The sequence below is a fragment of the Malaclemys terrapin genome, chromosome 7 (genome assembly GCF_027887155.1).
Source record: "Malaclemys terrapin pileata isolate rMalTer1 chromosome 7, rMalTer1.hap1, whole genome shotgun sequence".
NCBI classification, from domain to species: domain Eukaryota; kingdom Metazoa; phylum Chordata; order Testudines; family Emydidae; genus Malaclemys; species Malaclemys terrapin.
The window spans coordinates 25998598-26016892 of NC_071511.1; the positions used below are offsets into that span (position 1 = coordinate 25998598).

The 18295-nt window shown below is 39.0% G+C and overlaps 1 protein-coding gene across 2 annotated transcripts in view; it reads left to right on the plus strand.

Annotated features, from left to right (window-relative positions):
- The window catches only part of ERC2 (ELKS/RAB6-interacting/CAST family member 2), an 866973-nt gene that overhangs the window by 335292 nt on the left and 513386 nt on the right, over positions 1-18295 (plus strand). For both annotated transcript variants that reach the window (XR_008445768.1, XM_054035803.1), the window contains exon 7: positions 6129-6296. Coding sequence is in view for 1 of the 2 variants with exons in the window: in XM_054035803.1 (XP_053891778.1) it covers positions 6129-6296 (168 nt within the window). In the remaining variant the exon portion in view is untranslated. The remainder of the gene's footprint in view (positions 1-6128; positions 6297-18295) is intronic.

Consider the following 18295-nt stretch of genomic DNA (forward strand, 5'->3'; position numbering starts at 1 on the left):
GAGATGGTTAACCAATTCACCAGCCAGTCAAGAATTCAGCATCTGAAAACTGCATGAGTAGTAATAAATGTATCCATTCTACATTTTCACATGGTTCCATATAGTGAAAGTATAATATTCAATTGCACAGGATTCAAGTATCTGCGATTTTGCGGTAGGGAAAAATTCTTCTTTTAAATGGGTGTATTGTGTTCCTGCCTTTTCTTTTGAGAAATGGATATGCATTCAAGTCCACAATTTAAGTTTGTATTTGATAAGTTCTGTTTTGTAACATTTCAATGTATAAAAATATGACAGGCAAATATGCTGGCATTTAGTTGTATTTTATAGTTAAATTTCATGCAAAATATGGGGCAGCATTTTAAAAGAGCATGAAAAACACCTGCTGTGCATATACTACTCAGGTCTGTGTGTTTACAAGGGGGTGAGCACACACAAATTTCTGATGGGGGCCTGTTTCTTAGTTTATCACCTGTGGCATCCCTTAAGGCTGCTGCACCAACTACCCATGTAATGAGTGGCAGCACAGAAGTGGAGCAGGCTCTGCAGAGCTGGCACAGGACGGGACAGAACAAGGGGAAGAATGGACAGAACTGTGTCTCTGTGCCTCTGTCAGGGGTAGGCAACCTATGGCACGAAGGCGGCACGCCAACATTGTATTTAAAAAACAAGGGACTTGTTTTCTTATCTACCCCATCCCACCCCTCCTCCCGATATTACTAATTATCATTAATAAATAATAAAAGAATAATAATACATAATAAATAATAATAATAATACATTCACCAGGAGTATTTCTTGCTTCATTTTGCAGCACTCAGTAACTCCCAATCTTGTTGTACAGAGATGAAAAGTCACGGGACGTCCCTTGTAATAAGAGTCTATTTGTAACCCTACTTAGCACATAGACAGGGGTCAGCAACCTTTCAAAAGTGGTGTGCCGAGTCTTCATTTATTCACTCTGATTTAAGGGTTCGCGTGCCAGTCATACATTTTAACATTTTTAGAAGGTCTCTTTCTATAAGTCTATAATATAGAACTAAACTATTGTATGTAAAGTAAATAAGGTTTTTAAAATGTTTAAGAAGCTTCATTTAAAATTAAATTAAAATGCAGAACCACCCGGACTGGTGGCCAGGACCTGGGCAGTGTGAGTGCCACAGAAAATCGGCACACGTGCCATAGGTTGCCTACCCCTGTACTATATCAGGTGTGGAAGGGCCATTTGCAGTTTCATAGTACATGTGCTAATCTAAATGTAGGGATTTGTTGGACTGGCCTAGCAGTTAACCACCAAAAGAGAGATGGGAGGAAGGAGGCCATGGGCCTACCCCCTTTAAATCTAGCCAAGAGAGCAGGCTGTCTGGAGAGGGAAGTGTGTGGTGCACTCCTTGAAGCAGCCATACTTCCCCTGCACAAGTAGGAACTCTGAGAGGTACCAATTCTGATTTTCAGAGGTGCTGAGCAGCACTGGCTCCTGTTGACTTTAAGTGTGAAACTGCTGATGCTCAGCACTTCTGGGAATCAGCCTCAGAATGCCTTTCTGAGCAGCAACACTTTTAGAGCTCCTGCTGCAGCGATGCCTCCTATCCACTCAATCGCAGGCTAGTGCCTTAAAGGCACAATAGATTTGCTCAGGGCAACGTAGCAGGTCTCCTGGTTTTTGTTTTGTTTTAAAAGTCACTTTGAGGCTTGCATTTTACGCTTGTGGACTGTAAGACCTATTATTATTATGTTGTTCTTATTCAAAATCTTCATAAAAAGAAAAGAGAAAAAAATCCAATAAACTATAGTGTAAATCTTTTTCCCAGTGTATAGAAAAGCAATGAGCCATTTTAAGAGCAGGAAGAACACGCATCCTGAGATTCAATAGATCATCTAAATTGGTCCCAAACTGAATTTTAAAAATGGCTTTGCAAAGACTTTTGTTCGGAACAAATTTAGCATTACAAAACTCACAATATAAATCAAAATAAATCAGATTTCTTTGCAGATTATTTTGTACTCTAACAATGTGCAGTTTAACCACTAGAAAAATGGTTTATTGATTAATATACATGACCCTTTCTGACTAGGCTTATTGCACTGCTTAAAAATGCCAAAATAACATTTTTCATTGTTACTTAATGCTAGCTTTTTTATTGTGAATTAAATTTCTCATATTTCAGTAAAATGTTGATTTAACTCCAAATCCATCACTTTCTGGTGTTACAGATTTTATATTTGAAATTTTGGATTTGTAAATCTAAAATTTCTCACTTGTTTGAGCTCCTGCAAACTCCCTGCTGGAGGGGAAAGTGTTCTAGGACTACACTGCCATGTACTATAAACATATAATAATGCCTTCTCTGAGTGGAACTTACTGCTTAACTTAGCCTGGTGAGATCCATTTAACACAGACACTTGGTGATTTCAGGGATCAGCCATAGAGAAAAAAGGTTCAGAAAATTTCTACCTTCATTCAAGGAGTATTGCGTGTGCCATTGGCTTTATTCTTTGTATCATGGTGTTTTAATCTGAATTCTCTAACTTCCAAGTAGTGATAATGTCAGTGTATTGGTGGACTACCTGCAGGCTCTCTCCACCCCAAAATCGCCTCTGCATGCTTTCCAGACTGTAGACTGAGACTGTCCTCCCTCTCCAGAGGAGAAAAAGCAGACCCTGAAAGTAGGCATGTAATACCATTTTTGGCATCTCCTTTCCCATTCCAGGAAGGCCCCAGCTAAAAATTTGGGCCTAGTAGCCGGTCTTCTGGAAAAACAAACAGAAATAGTTCAGTTAAGAATAAATTGTTTTTATTTCTGTAACCCATGGTTGACTTTGATGGGAGTTTGGGGTGTGCAAGGAATGTAGAATTGAATCCATAAAGCTTAGCTCTAACAGTGGTTTGGTTTTATTGATCTCCAATGGCATTTAAAAAGGAGGAATTTCTGAAGAGGAACTTTTGAATGGATTTATGTTAGAGGATCAAATTTTACGTACAGCTAGTCTATCTTAATATTTTGTGGCTATAGATTTTCCTGGGAGCTGTCTATTTCATGATTGAATACAATGTGTATTACTTTTTAAAAATTAAACTTAATCACAAGAAGACTGCAAAAAACCTAATGTTTAAACTATTCTGATCTGAAAATAACAGAGTAGGGAAGAAAATAATTTGTCATAAATTCATAATGCCTTTACTCCATTCTCCTGGCCAAAACTTCCCCTCCCCGTCTATACTGCTTGGTTTCTTCTCACTGCAGCATAGCTAGTTGCATTTCAGTGCAGCAGTATGTTTATAGAGGGAGATGTGTTTTAAGTGATAATTCAAGGAACCAAATGTGAATTGTAACTCCCATTTAAGTAATAATGGTTACAGTTAAGTGTGTAGTAAAGTGCTTTGTTGAGTTGGGGCTTTGATGAGGATTTAATTGTTTTGTGTGTGTTTCATTTTAACAATATGATTGATAAAGGAAAAAAAGTTAAACACCTGGGCTTATCACCTCCCGTCCCCCTTTTGGCTTTTGCTTCAGTCCAATAAATTGCCCTTTCCATAACAGCAATGCTTAGGGTAGAGAAAAAATGAGATGTATTTAATGGGTATACTTTCCAATTCAGTTTATTTTCTGTTATTTCTCTTTTCCAGTTTGCTTTATTTACCACTCTGTCTATGCTACCTAAGCACCATATTTTACTGCATTTTCCAGCAGAGAGATGTTGCTTTTGCTCTTTCCATTTCTGCAGAAAATAATTTGTCATAAATTCATAATGCCTTTACTCCATTCTCCTGGCCAAAGCTTCCCCTCCCCGTCTATACTGCTTGGTTTCTTCTCACTGCAGCAAAGCTAGTTGCATTTCAGTTTTGCAGTATTCTGCAGAAATGGAAAGAATTTATACATGAATGTTACTGAATGTCAAGCTCAGCACAGCTTACACAGTGTATTTTGGATTCTTATACTCTACAATCATTCTAAGCTTGGATCTTTTCAATCTTAAATTATTCGAGTGTTGGATCATTTAATTTTCATATTGTTCCTATTCTTTTGTTCCATGTACAATGCAGATTGTTTAAATCCTATATTATCACATTTTCCAGTTGTGTTTTTACTGTTCAATCTCTGACTTCACTTCCCCTTCTCTTCCACATCATCATAATCTGCAGACTGTTATATATATCTATCATAATTAAGAATCTGTATTAGTTATTATGGCCCTGATTCATTAAAGCACTTAAGCATTTGCATAAGTGCTTTGCTTGGTTGGGATGGAATTTCTCCCATGTATTAAGCACATGCTTAAGTATTTTGCTGAAACTGGGCAATTATTATTATTTTTAAGAAGTTGTGACGAGCTCTTTTACTTCAAATGCCTTTGATTATCATAAATCATAGCCCAATAAGGAAATGTCAAACACAGTAAAGCCTGATGGTTACTATCCATACCATCAACAATGTCAAGTTTGCATACTACATGTTAATGCAGGCTGTGCGCTCATACAAAGAGCGTCCTGTGGACCTCTTCTCCTCCCGTTCACAATGGAGTAGCCCGACTCCTATTCTACTTGAAAGTATGCAGAAACTACTTGGAAACTACTCATAGCAATTGTTTACATAGAAATGTCATATGAGAAAAGCATTAACATATTTTTAACTGTGTAGTGCAATAATTATTTAGTCCTTTTTGAAAAAGTCACACTGTCTTCTTTCTCTTCAGTCATCCCTCTTTCCATCTTTTCTGTCCCCTCTCTCCCCCTGGCATTGGCTTGTCTGCCACCCTGGTCCTCTTTCTTCTTTACAATTGTATGTACTTCTTGGCTGCTTGGACCTACTGTACAGTGTATGTATTGCCCAATGCCTGGTTCTCTACTTCCGGGGACATGCTGCCTAGCCACCTGGTCATCCTCTCCCATGCTTACCCTGGTTATGCTGCCTGGTTACTTTGCTCCCTTCTCCAATGGACATTCCCTTCCTGTTGATTATTCTAAATAATGCCTGTCAGCTTCAATCCAATTTGTGCTTGTAGTCCCTGAAGATGGCTTCATTTTTTCTCTCTTATTTTTGATGTCGACAGGTGGGCTTTCTTTCCAATTCTTTTACAGATATCCAGACTCCTAACTGCTATGAAAAAATCTAGCTGCCTATAGAAACAGCTGTACACACAAGTAGGAACTAGTATCACATGACCTACCAATTCTTTCCAGATCACCAACTAGTGCTCTGCTGACCATATTTTGACAAGTGTTTCTATATGTATTTTTATCTTACTAATACAAGTCCACCAACTGTTAAAAGAACAGCAAAGTTTCACGGTTGTATTAAAAAAGTAGAAATTGACACAGTTAAGGTTGAATATGTATTTTCCTGACTCTTGGGGTGCTTACTGGTTTAAATTTAACACTCTATTAATAATTTTGATGGAATTTCATAGTTTGTTTTTTTTACAAAGAAATACAAAAGAAAATCCATAATATAGAACAACTTGGTTAGCTACACCTCACAAAGACTAGAGGAAAGGACCTTTCTCCTTCAGAGATGTTCAATTTTTATCTTACAAGATTTGCAGTGAATACAGGAAGTACTCTTGTACTTCATTTATTGAGAGCCTTACAAGATGACGGACGTTGAAGAAGGTAAAGGCTCCTGTTGAAACCTTCCCTTTGTTCAGTGGCACCTTCACTATATCACTCTACAGATAAACTACCGAGCGTACCCTCCCTAGCTGGGTACTTCATGACTTCAGCAAGAAAACTCAAAGTAAAATGCACTGCATGTTCAGTGTACTATTTTCAATGGACTATACCTTTATCAAATCAAAATGAACTTTCCTAGATCATTCATAAACACCTCAACTTAATGAAGGCTGTTTTAATGTCAAATTTCAACTTAGTATTCCAACCTTTACTGTTTTAGAGTTGTTAAACAAAACAACACCACAACTGTAGAGGATAATGTTTTAATGAGAGACTATATTTATTTAATTCTCTAAAAAAAAAATCAACTTTGGGCAGAGAAAATCTTAGTCCAAAAAGTAAAGGTTTCAGATGCAACAGAAAATAGGGGGTTAAAATGGAAAAGCTTATGTAACCTTAACTATTATTTACTACCATTCTTTCCTTAAAGTCTTTGTGTTTCATTTATTGACTACAGGTTGATGCCTTGAGATTACGACTGGAAGAAAAAGAAACTTTTCTTAATAAAAAAACAAAACAACTGCAAGACCTCACAGAAGAGAAGGGAACCTTGGCTGGAGAGATTCGAGACATGAAAGATATGTTAGAAGTAAAGGAAAGAAAAATCAATGTCCTTCAGAAAAAGGTAAGACTTGTAACAAAATAATATGTTGTAAAATTTGAGAGAAACTAGCAAGAGCATGTATTCATTTATTACAGTATACTGCCTTTAATGTGATATAAAACACAGGGGCTAAGACTGCAATCTTTACTCATGGAAGTAGTTCCTACTGACATGATTTGTCCTGTTGACTTCAGTGGGACTATTTCTGTACGGATTATTTACATAAGTGAAGGTTTTGAGATTGGGCCCACCATCTGCAATTATTACATTCAGTATAGAGAACACCATATGATGTAGTGTGTACAAAATTCATGAAGTTAAGGAAAAAACTCTAATAAATTCAGATAAAATTCTTTGACTTTCAAAAAAGCCAGATTCTGTTAGCCTTACTCACATTGAGTAGTGTCACTGAAATGAATGGGACTGCTTAAGGAATAAGGTACTATTCAATGAAAGAGTGACAGAATCTGGCTCAGAGTATTTCACTTTTTATATTACACATTTTAAAGATCTGAAAAATAACCTAATTAGAGAACCTAAATTCTTTGAGTTCTTATGTCCTGTGCTTTGTGTGTGCAAAAATCCAAGAAACCAAAGACACTCCCCAAAAAGGGGAACAAATGCCATCATGAAACAATTTATTCCCACTCCCCTCAATTTTTTTTTTTTAACAAATAGCAAATTTTCCACAGATTCAGCTAACTCACTTTATTTTATTTGGGAGGTTGGCCTTACCTTAATACTGTCCACTCTAGGGAAAGAAACCTTTTTGGAAAGCTACTAGCATAACACTACATCTGTTCTATGTACAGTCTCTCTCTATATAAAATGAAAGAAGAAAGAGAAGAAAACACAAGGTCCACTAGTATCTGGAATCAAGTATGTTTTAATGTATATTTTAAAAAATAAAAATAAATTCACTTTCAATTTGTAGCTTATCAACAGATCCCCGCTCCATGTTTTGTGATATATATATGAATATATGTATAGTATGTCTAAATGATACGCTTCTTAAAACAGACTGTTGCTAATTATAAGAACAAAATTAAAAGCAAACCGAATATATTCTTCTCCAGGATTCCTCCATCTTTAGCATTGAAGGGTTCATATGGGCTGTATGTGGGTCTATGAGGTTGGCTAGATGTGGATGCTTGAGCAATGCAAGATGTGCTTGCATTCTCAGGAATTGAGAACATTGTCCCTGTAGGCCCAGGAAGTAAGGGACTGAATTCAAGACCAGAATTTGGATCCCTGCCCTCTGTTTTTTTTTTAATGAGATTCTTTAAGAAAAAAAAAGTTGACATTCTTAGATATTCAACTCTAGTTTGTAACCTTGATGATGTGGAAGATATCAAATCATAAACCTTTCATTGATCCTGGATTGAATATTATTTGTTCTGGATCTCAAATTAGGATAATTTTGAAGAGGGGAAAAATAAATGTTATGGCTTGTGATTAAAAAAAGGCAACAATTTGAAGCCAGTCAGAGGTTTGGAATATCACTAAAATTAGTCCTGGGAGATACAGATCAGTAGGCAGAGTGCAGGACAGGTGCTCAAACGGTTATGATAAAAGTAACTTGTCACAGAAGTATCATAACCAAATTAGGGACATGTGGTCTAGATGAAATTACCATAAGGTGAGTGCATAACTGGTTGTTGAAAAACGGTACTCAGAGTAGTTATCAATGCTTCGCTATCAAACTGGGAGGGCATATCTAGTAGGGTCCTGCAGGGTCCATCCTGTGTCCAGTACTAATCAATATTTTAATTAAGGACTTGGCTAACAGAATGGAGAAAGTGCGTAAAAATGTGTGGGTGACACTAAGCTGGGGTGGAGTTGCTAGCATTTTGGAGGACAGGATTAGAATCCCAAAGGACTTTGACAAATTGGAGAATTGGTCAGAAATCAACAAGATGAAACTCAATAACGACAATTGCAAAGTACTACATTTAGGTACTGACGATAGGACAAGAAGTAATGGGCTTAATCTGCAGCAAGGGAGGTTTAGGTTATATGTTAGTTAAAAACTTTCTGACTAAGGGTAGTTAAGCTCTGAATAGGCTTCCAAGGGAGGTTGCAGAATCTGGAGGTTTTTAAGAACAGGTTAGGCATACACCTGTTAGGGATGGTCTAAGTATACTTGATCCTGCCTTAGCGCATGGAGCTAGATTAGATGACCTCTTGAGTGTCCCTCCAGCTAACATTTCTATGATTCTAATATATAGTGAATGTAAGCTTTTGAATATACACTATATTGCATTATTTTTGTATTTTGGTTTAAGATTATTCCATTGGTGTATGAAAGAGGTACAGTAAATTCTCTACCTACCATACATTCTGTATAAAACCTTGGGTTACCTAATAATTCTGCCAAAAAGATCTTCATTCCATTTGATCGCAAAGTTGTACACTTTCATATCAAATTAACTAAAATGCAGTGTTTGTTCTTTTATATCCATACATATATAAATAGACCTGTAGTCTTTCAAAATATCTGACTTTTTACTGAAAATAACAATTCTAGAGTTGCACTACTATTCCCAACTGAATCCCAGTGTGAACTCTTATTACGATCTAGTAAGTGCGTCCCCTGGAATGTGCATGGTATACAGTGCAAGAAATAAATCCTGGTAAGAACTACTTGCAAAATGTACCCAATTGGTTCTCTAACGTTGGAATTAGTGCCTGACTTTATTTTACTTGAATAATGTACTGCATCAGGATATGTCTGATGTTCATGTGGTACGCTAAGGGCCAAATTCTTGTTTTACTTGCAGAAGAAATGATCAATGGGATTACATGCATGAGGATTTGGCACTAAATCATTCTTTGGGATCATAGAGTTAAATGTATGTGTAGATTTAGACTATATGGGGTATTTGTAATGAGCCCATTGCCATAATATCTAGGTGCTGATTTACCCTGGCATGCCCAGACATAATTATTGTGTAAATATCATAATTTTATTTGTATGGTAGGGATATAATGCATGGAAAATTCTTTTAGAATTACCTTCGGGTCACATTTACAACTTAGTATGAGGCTTTCAATAGTGTACGAACATGTTTAGGGTTACATTCATTCACAGATGATTTATCTGAAGAAAGTTTAAACTGAAACATTATCACCCTTTCTCCCCTATTGTTTAAATAAATTCACATCATGATACTATAAAGGAATTTTTTTCTGTTTATTTTCCTTATGTCTGATGTACAATCCCAAAGTAGAAATTCTGTAGGTTTCCATCAAAAGTACAGACTTTTCTGCACAAAGCTAAAAAGTTAATCTTTTCATCGAGCCCACCTGTATTTAGACTGATTATTCAGAATGTCTTCCTTAAATAAAAACCCAAAAGCCACCCCCCTTTTTTATCCTGTGTGACCCAAAGGGATGTCTCACCCCTTCTCCAGGACCCAGTAAATTATTTTATCCTTTATCCACTAGAGATGTAGAATGTTAAGTATGGGGGGTAACCGTGTTAGTCTGTATCCACAAAAACAACAAGGAGTCCAGTGGCACCTTAAAGACTAAAAGATTTATTTGGGCATAAGCTTTTGTGGGTAAAAAAAGACTTCTTCAGATGCATGGAGTGAAAATTACAGATGCAGGCATTATTATACTGACACATGAAGAGAAGGGAGTTACCTAACAAGTGGAGAACCAGTGTTGACAGGGCCAATTCAATCAGGATGGATGTAGTCCTCTCCCAATAATTGATGAGGAGGTGTCAATGCCAGGAGAGGGAAAGTTGCTTTTGTAGTGAGCCAACCACTCCGAGTCCCTGTTTAAGCCCAAATTAATGGTGTTAAATTTGCAAATGAATTTCAGTTCTGCAGTTTCTCTTTGAAGTCTGTTTCTGAAGTTTTTTTCCCCAAGTATGGCTACTTTTAAATCGGTTATAGAATGTCAGGGAGATTGAAGTGTTCTCCTACTGGCTTTTGTATGTTATTATCCTGATGTTCAATTTGTGTCCGTTTATTCTTTTACGTAGAGACCGAATAAAGAATAAATGGACACAAATCAGACATCAGGAATGGTAACATACAAAAGCCAGTAGGAGAACACTTCAATCTCCCTGGACATTCATTTTGTCTTCTCCCTTACACCGGTTCTGTTCTTTTTTTTTTTCTTCTTAAATCTAGCCTCCCTATTCTATTTGTGCTTTGCTGATGCTGGGTTCCTTTCTCCTTTTCTCCCCTAGTATATACATCCCTGCCATCCTTCTCTCATGCTCCAGTGGTGTCCGGTCACCGCTCCACTTTCCTTTTTGGTCCCTTGGATATTGCTCTCCCTGTGGAGCCTTTACTGTTGGTAGCCAGACATTTTGGTGCTTAACATTTGAGGTTCATCTGTCTCTAGCAAGAACTGTGTATATTCCAAATATACTATCTGAAATGGAATATGAACTCTTTCAGATGGAACATAAGAGCCTCCGCAGAAACAGATTATTTCGTCCTTCTGGTGAAATATCCTGTCTCTTGCAGTGAACAAGTTGGCATAGATGCTGGAACTAAGGGAGCTGGGGATATGGCAGCACCCCCCCCTGGCTTGAAGTGGTTTCCCTCATATACAGGGTTTACAGTTTTGTTCAATGGCTTTCAGTACCCCCACTATAATAACTGTTTCAGCACCACTGCTTGGATGCAGATACATGCATGGTTGCCAAGTTATTCTCTTGAAAACATTGAATATGATGGACCTGCAATTTTAAAAATGTTCACACTAGTCATGAGCCTCTTCTGAAAGTATGACAAGCCTAATTAGGAAGGCTTCATTTTCTTCTATGCGGGGTCAGATTTTGATGGGTTTTTCCCATGTTGAATAACACCTGGCTCTGCGAGTAGTCTTATTTTTGCAGTGGGACTGCTCTGAGTAAGGTCCTACTCAACATACGGCAGAGTGTCAGAATCTGGCCCTAACTTATTGTTTTATATTGCTAGTGTAGAAGCATAAAAATGATTCTATTGAGTACTTACTAATAAAGATGGGAAAGAAAGAAAAGCATTGGGAATATTTTGATAGCCAGGAGTCTTTCTGATGCATATGAAAATTCAAACAACTAAAAAATCCTCACAGAATTGATGTGGTAAGTTCTACAGGTAGGCATCTGAGCACATGTAGCCAAAATATAGTAGAGAAAAGTAGAGGGCTAGATACTGAGTGATTAATGCACTTTCCTTTTACTCCATAATTTCAGTGTAGTTGTGAATGATATCCAAATAATGTCAAGAGAGGAGGCCTTGAAATGGCTTATGGACCTACAACTGCATCCATAGAATGCTGCTCTGCAGATGCCATATGCACATGAGAGAGAGTGTGTAGTTTTGACCAAACTGGAAAACCACTACACTATTCAGTATAATTGTCAGTCTTAGTGGAGGCCCAAGATTGGAACAGCATGCACTTGGATGGTTTGGATCAAGGTGCATTGGCATGGAATAATAATAAACTTATGTCAATGTCAGAGGTGCCGTGTTACTTAATATTTCTTTCTTTTAGAAATTTTGGCACCAGCATTTCATTTTAGTGCCAGTAAAACTGGGTATGCTGCTTTAATAACCATGTTTAGCCTGGCAAAGCTAGTCTTACACCTCATATCTGTCAGTTTAGCATGCAGAGGTGCAGACCTCAGAACTTTTTGTGTATTTCTTACCAATATTTACATGTTCTATGACTGCAGCCACAGTGTAGATTGAAAGGCCAAGGGATATTCAGTGTTACAGAAGGCAGAAAGTGCTGAAGTGGATGACAAGTCTTTTATGTCTTTCAGTGTTCCCAATTTCCTCCTGCATACGGTGGCTAATCCTGATACATTTAGTCCTTGGAATTCATAGGTGTTTGAAAGCCAGTTACATACCACCCTGATATATGACTCTGGTGTTGAAAACAGGAGCTTTGTAGAAAGAGAAGAAAGTAGGAGAGTCACTGTTAGATTTTCTTAGGACAGAAGCTTGTGGAAGTTCTTTTAGGGAAGTTTTTTGCAGGGGATTAAAATGAGATAATACAAGGGGTTAAGAGACTATTTGCTTTCCCCTACAACACACAAACTTTTCATGTAAAATTGTTATCGTTTCCATCTCTACTAGTTTAAGTTTCATGATTGATGAAGTGCTACGTGACCTAAGGCCCTAAACTACCAGCTAATTATGATATTTCCTACCAACTCTAAAGTCTTAACTATAATTTAATAATTAGAATGTGCATGCATAGCAGCTGGATGCTGCACACTTGGTGGTATTGTGCTTCTGAGATTAAATTATAATGTACTATACAGTATGTTGCATGCCCTGCGGTTTAGTGTCTTCTAAAAACAGTAAACTTACACCTTGTCTGATTAAGGCCATAATGAAACAAACAAATATGTCTTAATCTTGAATTTAAAAAGTTTGAAACTATATTAATATTATCAATTTACATAGGCCAGGGATTCTGACTGAGAAGGACGAAACAGCTGCACATTCTGGATTCAGGACATTCATGTCTTGAAACAGGAAGAACGGCTGCACCTTTGGACCTGGCTTGGCATGTAAAGCCTAAGCACGTTGCTAATATAGTTTGCATCAGATTTTTATAGATTTATAAATTTAGTGTGTGGTCTCAAAATCCCATTGCAGGCTTTAGAATATTTAATGGCAGCTGTTACAATTGTTAGGGAACAGAGGAAATGTACTGAAAATACTCATGCCCAGATTTTTACAGGTGTTTAGCCATTGCTCAGTATTGCCACACCTAGCTGATTTAGGAGCTGTAATATCATTTTAAAAAGGGATTTAGGCGCTTAGGAGCCTAAATCCAATTGATGGGGTTAGACTCCTAAATGCCCTAAATCCCTTTTGAAAATGAGATTTGGGTTCAGCTAACCATTGAAACACTGAGCGCAACAATGTCTAAATACCTTTTCAAAAATATGGACCTTAGCATTGGCAAGACATTGGGGGTACAGCACTGGATGTTACTACAAACTGTGGCAGATACTGTCAGAGAGCTCTTAAATAAGGTGCAACATGAATTGAGTTTGGAAATAACCAAATCATACTCTTCCACATTAGTGCTAGAATGAGACAACAGATGTAATTGTTTCTTAAAACAGACCCGGGCTCTGACAGCAGATTGTATATGTTGTTTACCTTGCAAGTCATGGTAATTTTTTAATGATGACATCAAAGCTGCTAAGGTGACTGTTGGCTTGTGTATCATATGAAGAAATAGCACCTGTAGAAGTAGATGCCCCAGATAAGAATACTGTCTTCAAAGTACTGAATGCCAGAAAATGTTGTCACTATTTGCTGATGAGTGAAGCTGTGCAACACAAGATAATGTTTCCTTGGACACTCCAGAATAAAAAGGAGATACGCCAATGAAAAAAGACTATTTTAAATTATCAGTATTAATCCAAGAACATACCATCATAGAACTGATGTCAGAACAATCTCCATTGGTTTTGTAATGGAGCTCAACTTTAGAGCATTTAAATAATGCTTGTGAAACAAATTGAGGCTGTCTGAGTAAATAAAAGAAAACAAGAAAGCATAGATTAGAACCAGGGAGGAAATGATTTTCCTGTTCTGTAAAATGTTTTGAGACTTCAAAAATTTTTCTTATTTTCCACTGGGATGAAACCAAGACCTTGCAAAGTTTGTCATGAAAAATGAGAGAGAACTACCTGTCACAGAATAGCTACTGGTCCAGTGGTTAGGGCACTCACCTGGGACGTGGGAGGCTTAGGTTCAAGTCCCTGTGTCTCCCACATCCAAAGTGAGCGCTATAACCACTGGGTCAGTCTCTTCAGTTGGAGCTGTTCCATTTTGTATGACTAATTAAACGTTCATTGGGTTAGAGAGAGACTGACTCAGAGCAGAGACTTTAACTTGGATCTCCCACATTCTGGGTGAGTGCCCTAAGAACTGGGCTTTTTGCTATTTGGGAGTGCTATTTCTTGCTGTCTATCATTAGAAATTCCATTCTGGTCCTGAGAAACCTTTCTGACAAATGGTTAGTCAAAACTGATATGTTCTTGGGGGGGGAAAAATTGGTTTAAATGAATTTGTATTTTCTGACAAAACATTTTGTCAGCAATCCCCGACCAGCTGTAGCACAGACCCAATCAGTTCATCTAAATCAGGGCTGTTCTTAATCTGTTGGGGATCATGAAAAGATTTCAGTGTGGTTATGACCACTGTCTTCCCCCCTCAATTCTCCGCTTTACCCTTTTAAACAAAATTATGGTTCTAGCCCTTATGGTTATGGAGAAAACCTAAAAAACAAACTGAGCATAAATTAACGCAGTTATACTGGCCTGTATCTACAGCCAGTCAGAAACAATAGCTCAAAGTGTTTATCTCACTCAAGACTCTGTGGACTTTGTGATTCTACAGTCATGGATTTTTTCCACTGTGGTGCTGAATCTACCATTTTTGCAGTGGAATTTGCCATTTTGCTGTAGCTGAGCACCCAATACTTTGCTTTGTCTCCCTGTTCTACTTGGACCTGCCTGTGCTGCCGCTTGCTCTCTAGTTTTCCCTTCAAGAGGAAGTTAATTGGATTACAGCACATTCTCCCTACACTGGTCTAAGGAGCGAGGCAGCAGGACGCTCATAACCATTCATAATTTCTTACCATTTGCTCCTCCTCTGTGGATTTGCTGGTTACAGCCTTGATTTCACTGTACAGCACACCTAGACCAAATCACATACCAAATTGCTGTCAGTTGTCAGTAGCTGGTGAAGGATTCTAGTATGAGAAGGATGGAGCAATGAGCCATTTGGAGAGCAAGCATCCATCTTGGCAAAAGAAATCTACTAAATTCCTCAAGTGAAAGCTGATGAGTTCACAAAATCAGAAGGGTGTTTTATTAAGTAGCAGTCCTGAAAAGATGAAAGTTCTCTGAGCATCAGAGTTGGTATCACTGCAAATAGCGTAAGTTAATGAGTCCCTTGTAATTGGGGAAACATTGTTGTGCCCTGTGTCTCATGATAGTTATGTTGTGATTGACGTCACTATGTTGGTATTTGAAATGATGGTGCCATTTAGGAGCTTTTGAAAATCCCATCTGGCACCTAACTACATATTCATACTTCTAAAAATATTTTTAAAAAATCTGGCCCATATAACTAGAATCCATTGCACCTTGAGCCATGTTCAGTTCACCACAGAGCAGAGGCATCAAAGAAGATGCCACTGGAACTGTTAAAAAAGGTATCTAATGAGATTGTGAACTTCATAAAGATAAATCCACAAGTGCCCCCTTCACTATTTTGTGTAAGGAAATGGGCACCTCATATAGGTAACTCTTCCCAAACTGAAGTTCACTGGCTTTCACATGTCAAAGTTTTCCTAACTTGTTTGAGCAAAGAGAAGGTAAAGAGTTTCCTGGCTAAATAAGCCTCTGTCCTTGCTGAATATTGCACTGACCAGATAAACTTGCTCAGAATGCTTCTCCTAGGGCAGATTATGACATGGGATCTCATCCTGAGGGGTTCAAACAAGTGTCAAGGCTACTGTGATCACCCCACCCTTCCTATAGTGGTAAATGTGACGAGTGTCTTGGCTAGATTAATGGGGGTCCTGATGGAAGAGTATTCCAGAACAGAAAAGATTGGGAACCGCTGCTCAGTCTAGATTGTTCAATTAATCTAGAAAAACACCTAGAATTACCATACTCAAGTAACAAGGAGTCCATCAGCAGCACCTCATTCACCTTAAGCGTATGAGACCCTCCACAAAATTTCCCAGAGGGAACAGGTCTTGAAGAAGATCCCAACATCCTTAGGAAAGAGAGACTTAATAAAGGCTGAGCAGTAGCACCAGAGGGTGTGGGCTGGCATAGGTCTTCCTCATCTCTCAAGCAGATCTAGGACTTTGTAAGTACATGGTGTCTCAGCAGTCAGCACATACCCACCCTTAGTAGCACCAAGTAATGGCTCCTTTACATCTCAGGAACTCCAATGATGTCATCATTTGTAGACTCCATGAGCTTTATTATGTGGGTTTAGAGACTAGCAGGTGTATGAGGAGTCAGAAGGGGGTGACGGTAACCAGGGCCGGTGCTACCATTTAGGCAAACTAGGCAGTTGCCTAGGGTGCCAAGATTTGGGGGCGCCAAAAAGCGTTGCCCCCAATTTTTTTTTACAGCATTCCTATGCCCCCTCTCCAGCGCGCAGTCGCCACTCCTCTTTTCCCGCATCCTAGGCTTGCAGTGCCAACCAGCTGTTTGGCACCGCAAGCCTGGGAGGGGAGGAGAATTAGAGCAGGGGTGGCGCATGCTTGGGGAGGAGGCTGAGCTGGGGTGGGGAGCTGCTGCACGGCTCCCCGGGCCAGGTGGGTGGGGAGCTGCCACGGGGGTGCCTCAAGGCGGGGGGGGGGGAAACTGCCGAAGGGCTCCCCACCCCAGCTCACCTTTGCTACGCCCCCTCCCTGAGCACGCCGTCGTTGCTCCATTTCTCACGCCTCCCAGGCTTGCGGCACCAATCAGCTGTTTAGCACCGCAAGCCTGGGAGGGGAGGAGAATTAGAGTGGGGGCGGCGTGCTTGGGGACGAGATGGAGCAGAGGTGAGCTGGGGGGGCGGAGCTGCCGCGGGGGGGGCAGACCTCAGGGCGGGGGGGAGGGCGGGGAGCTGCCGCAGGGTGGGGGGACACACGCAAGATGGAAGTTTCACCTAGGGCGCGAAGCTTCCTTGCACCGGCCTTGACGGTAACCAAGTAGGAAGTTAGGCACTTGGTGGTTTACAGCCGTGGAAACCATCAGAGATTATGCTTCAGTAGCGATTGATGGACTTTGTTTTCTTGCACCTCACACCTGCAGGGGCCTACCTACTCCTCCCAGCCCTATGTGGAGAACACATCCCGGGGGGGGTGGGGGAGGGACATGTTATCTAAGGTCATTCTGAGGGAGGGGTGTGTGTGAGTGAAGAATGAAAGCTCTTTGGGAGAGGAGCTACTGTAATATGTTTGTACAGTGCCTACCAAAATGGGGCCCTGGTCCAGGACGGGGCTGTTAGGTACTACTGCAATACTAATGCAATAATGACGGTAGGTAGACAAGTAATTGGGGAAAATCTATATAGAACGGAGATAAACCGATGTAGGATAAATAAAAGTAATGTAAAGTATAATAAAATATTAAAATATGAGCAAGTTTCACATTTTTGTGGGTGGAGGGCACATGTGAAGGGGGCACAGGGAGGTTTGATTTGATAGGGAATTTTTAACAGGATAAATAAACAAGTTGTGCCCATTGTAAGCTTATGGTAGCAAGCTGTGACAAAGTTATTTTCAAACATAGTTCATACAAAAATGTGACTGTTTAAAAGTTCAAAATTGTTTAGATAGAATATACTGAAGTACCTTTAATGATTTGTATGGCATTTGTAATGTGCAATTAATGAGACCTGTACATAAGGGTCTCATGCTACCAATGTCACTTGCTGGCAAGATAGCTGCTGCTGAGCTCTGAAATGTCAATAGTAATTAACAATTATCTTTATTAAGTAAGTAATAAATAATGATCTTTAAATAAGATACTACATTTATTCACGCTGAGAAGTGACTCCCAACATGTAAACTGACTATTAATCTAAGCAAAAGGAAATAGCGGTGTTTTATTTTCAATAGACTGGAGGAAATTTCCTCTGGAGACAGTGTAAGAGAACTACACTATATGTAATATGGCTAAGTAATGACAGAAAAGAGTACATATTTGGATGATGCTAAGGAATGGAGAGGAATAATTTAGTGTGGCACATGGAGGGATAACTAAGAATAATGGAATGCGATTAAGAAAACAAAAATAGATTGAATCACACAAAAACATATTAGGCTATGGAAGTCTCCCATAGGATGTGGTACAAGCCCTAATGCTTGGGAATTTAAAAATAAATCAGGAGAGAGCAGTGCAAAATATACTTGAGAGAATAATTTTTGCATTGGCAGAAAGATGTTCTGGATGATCTAACTTCTGTCATTTCCTCATCTGCTAAGCCTGTGTTCTGAACACTGTGGGTTAAATCCTGGACTCACTG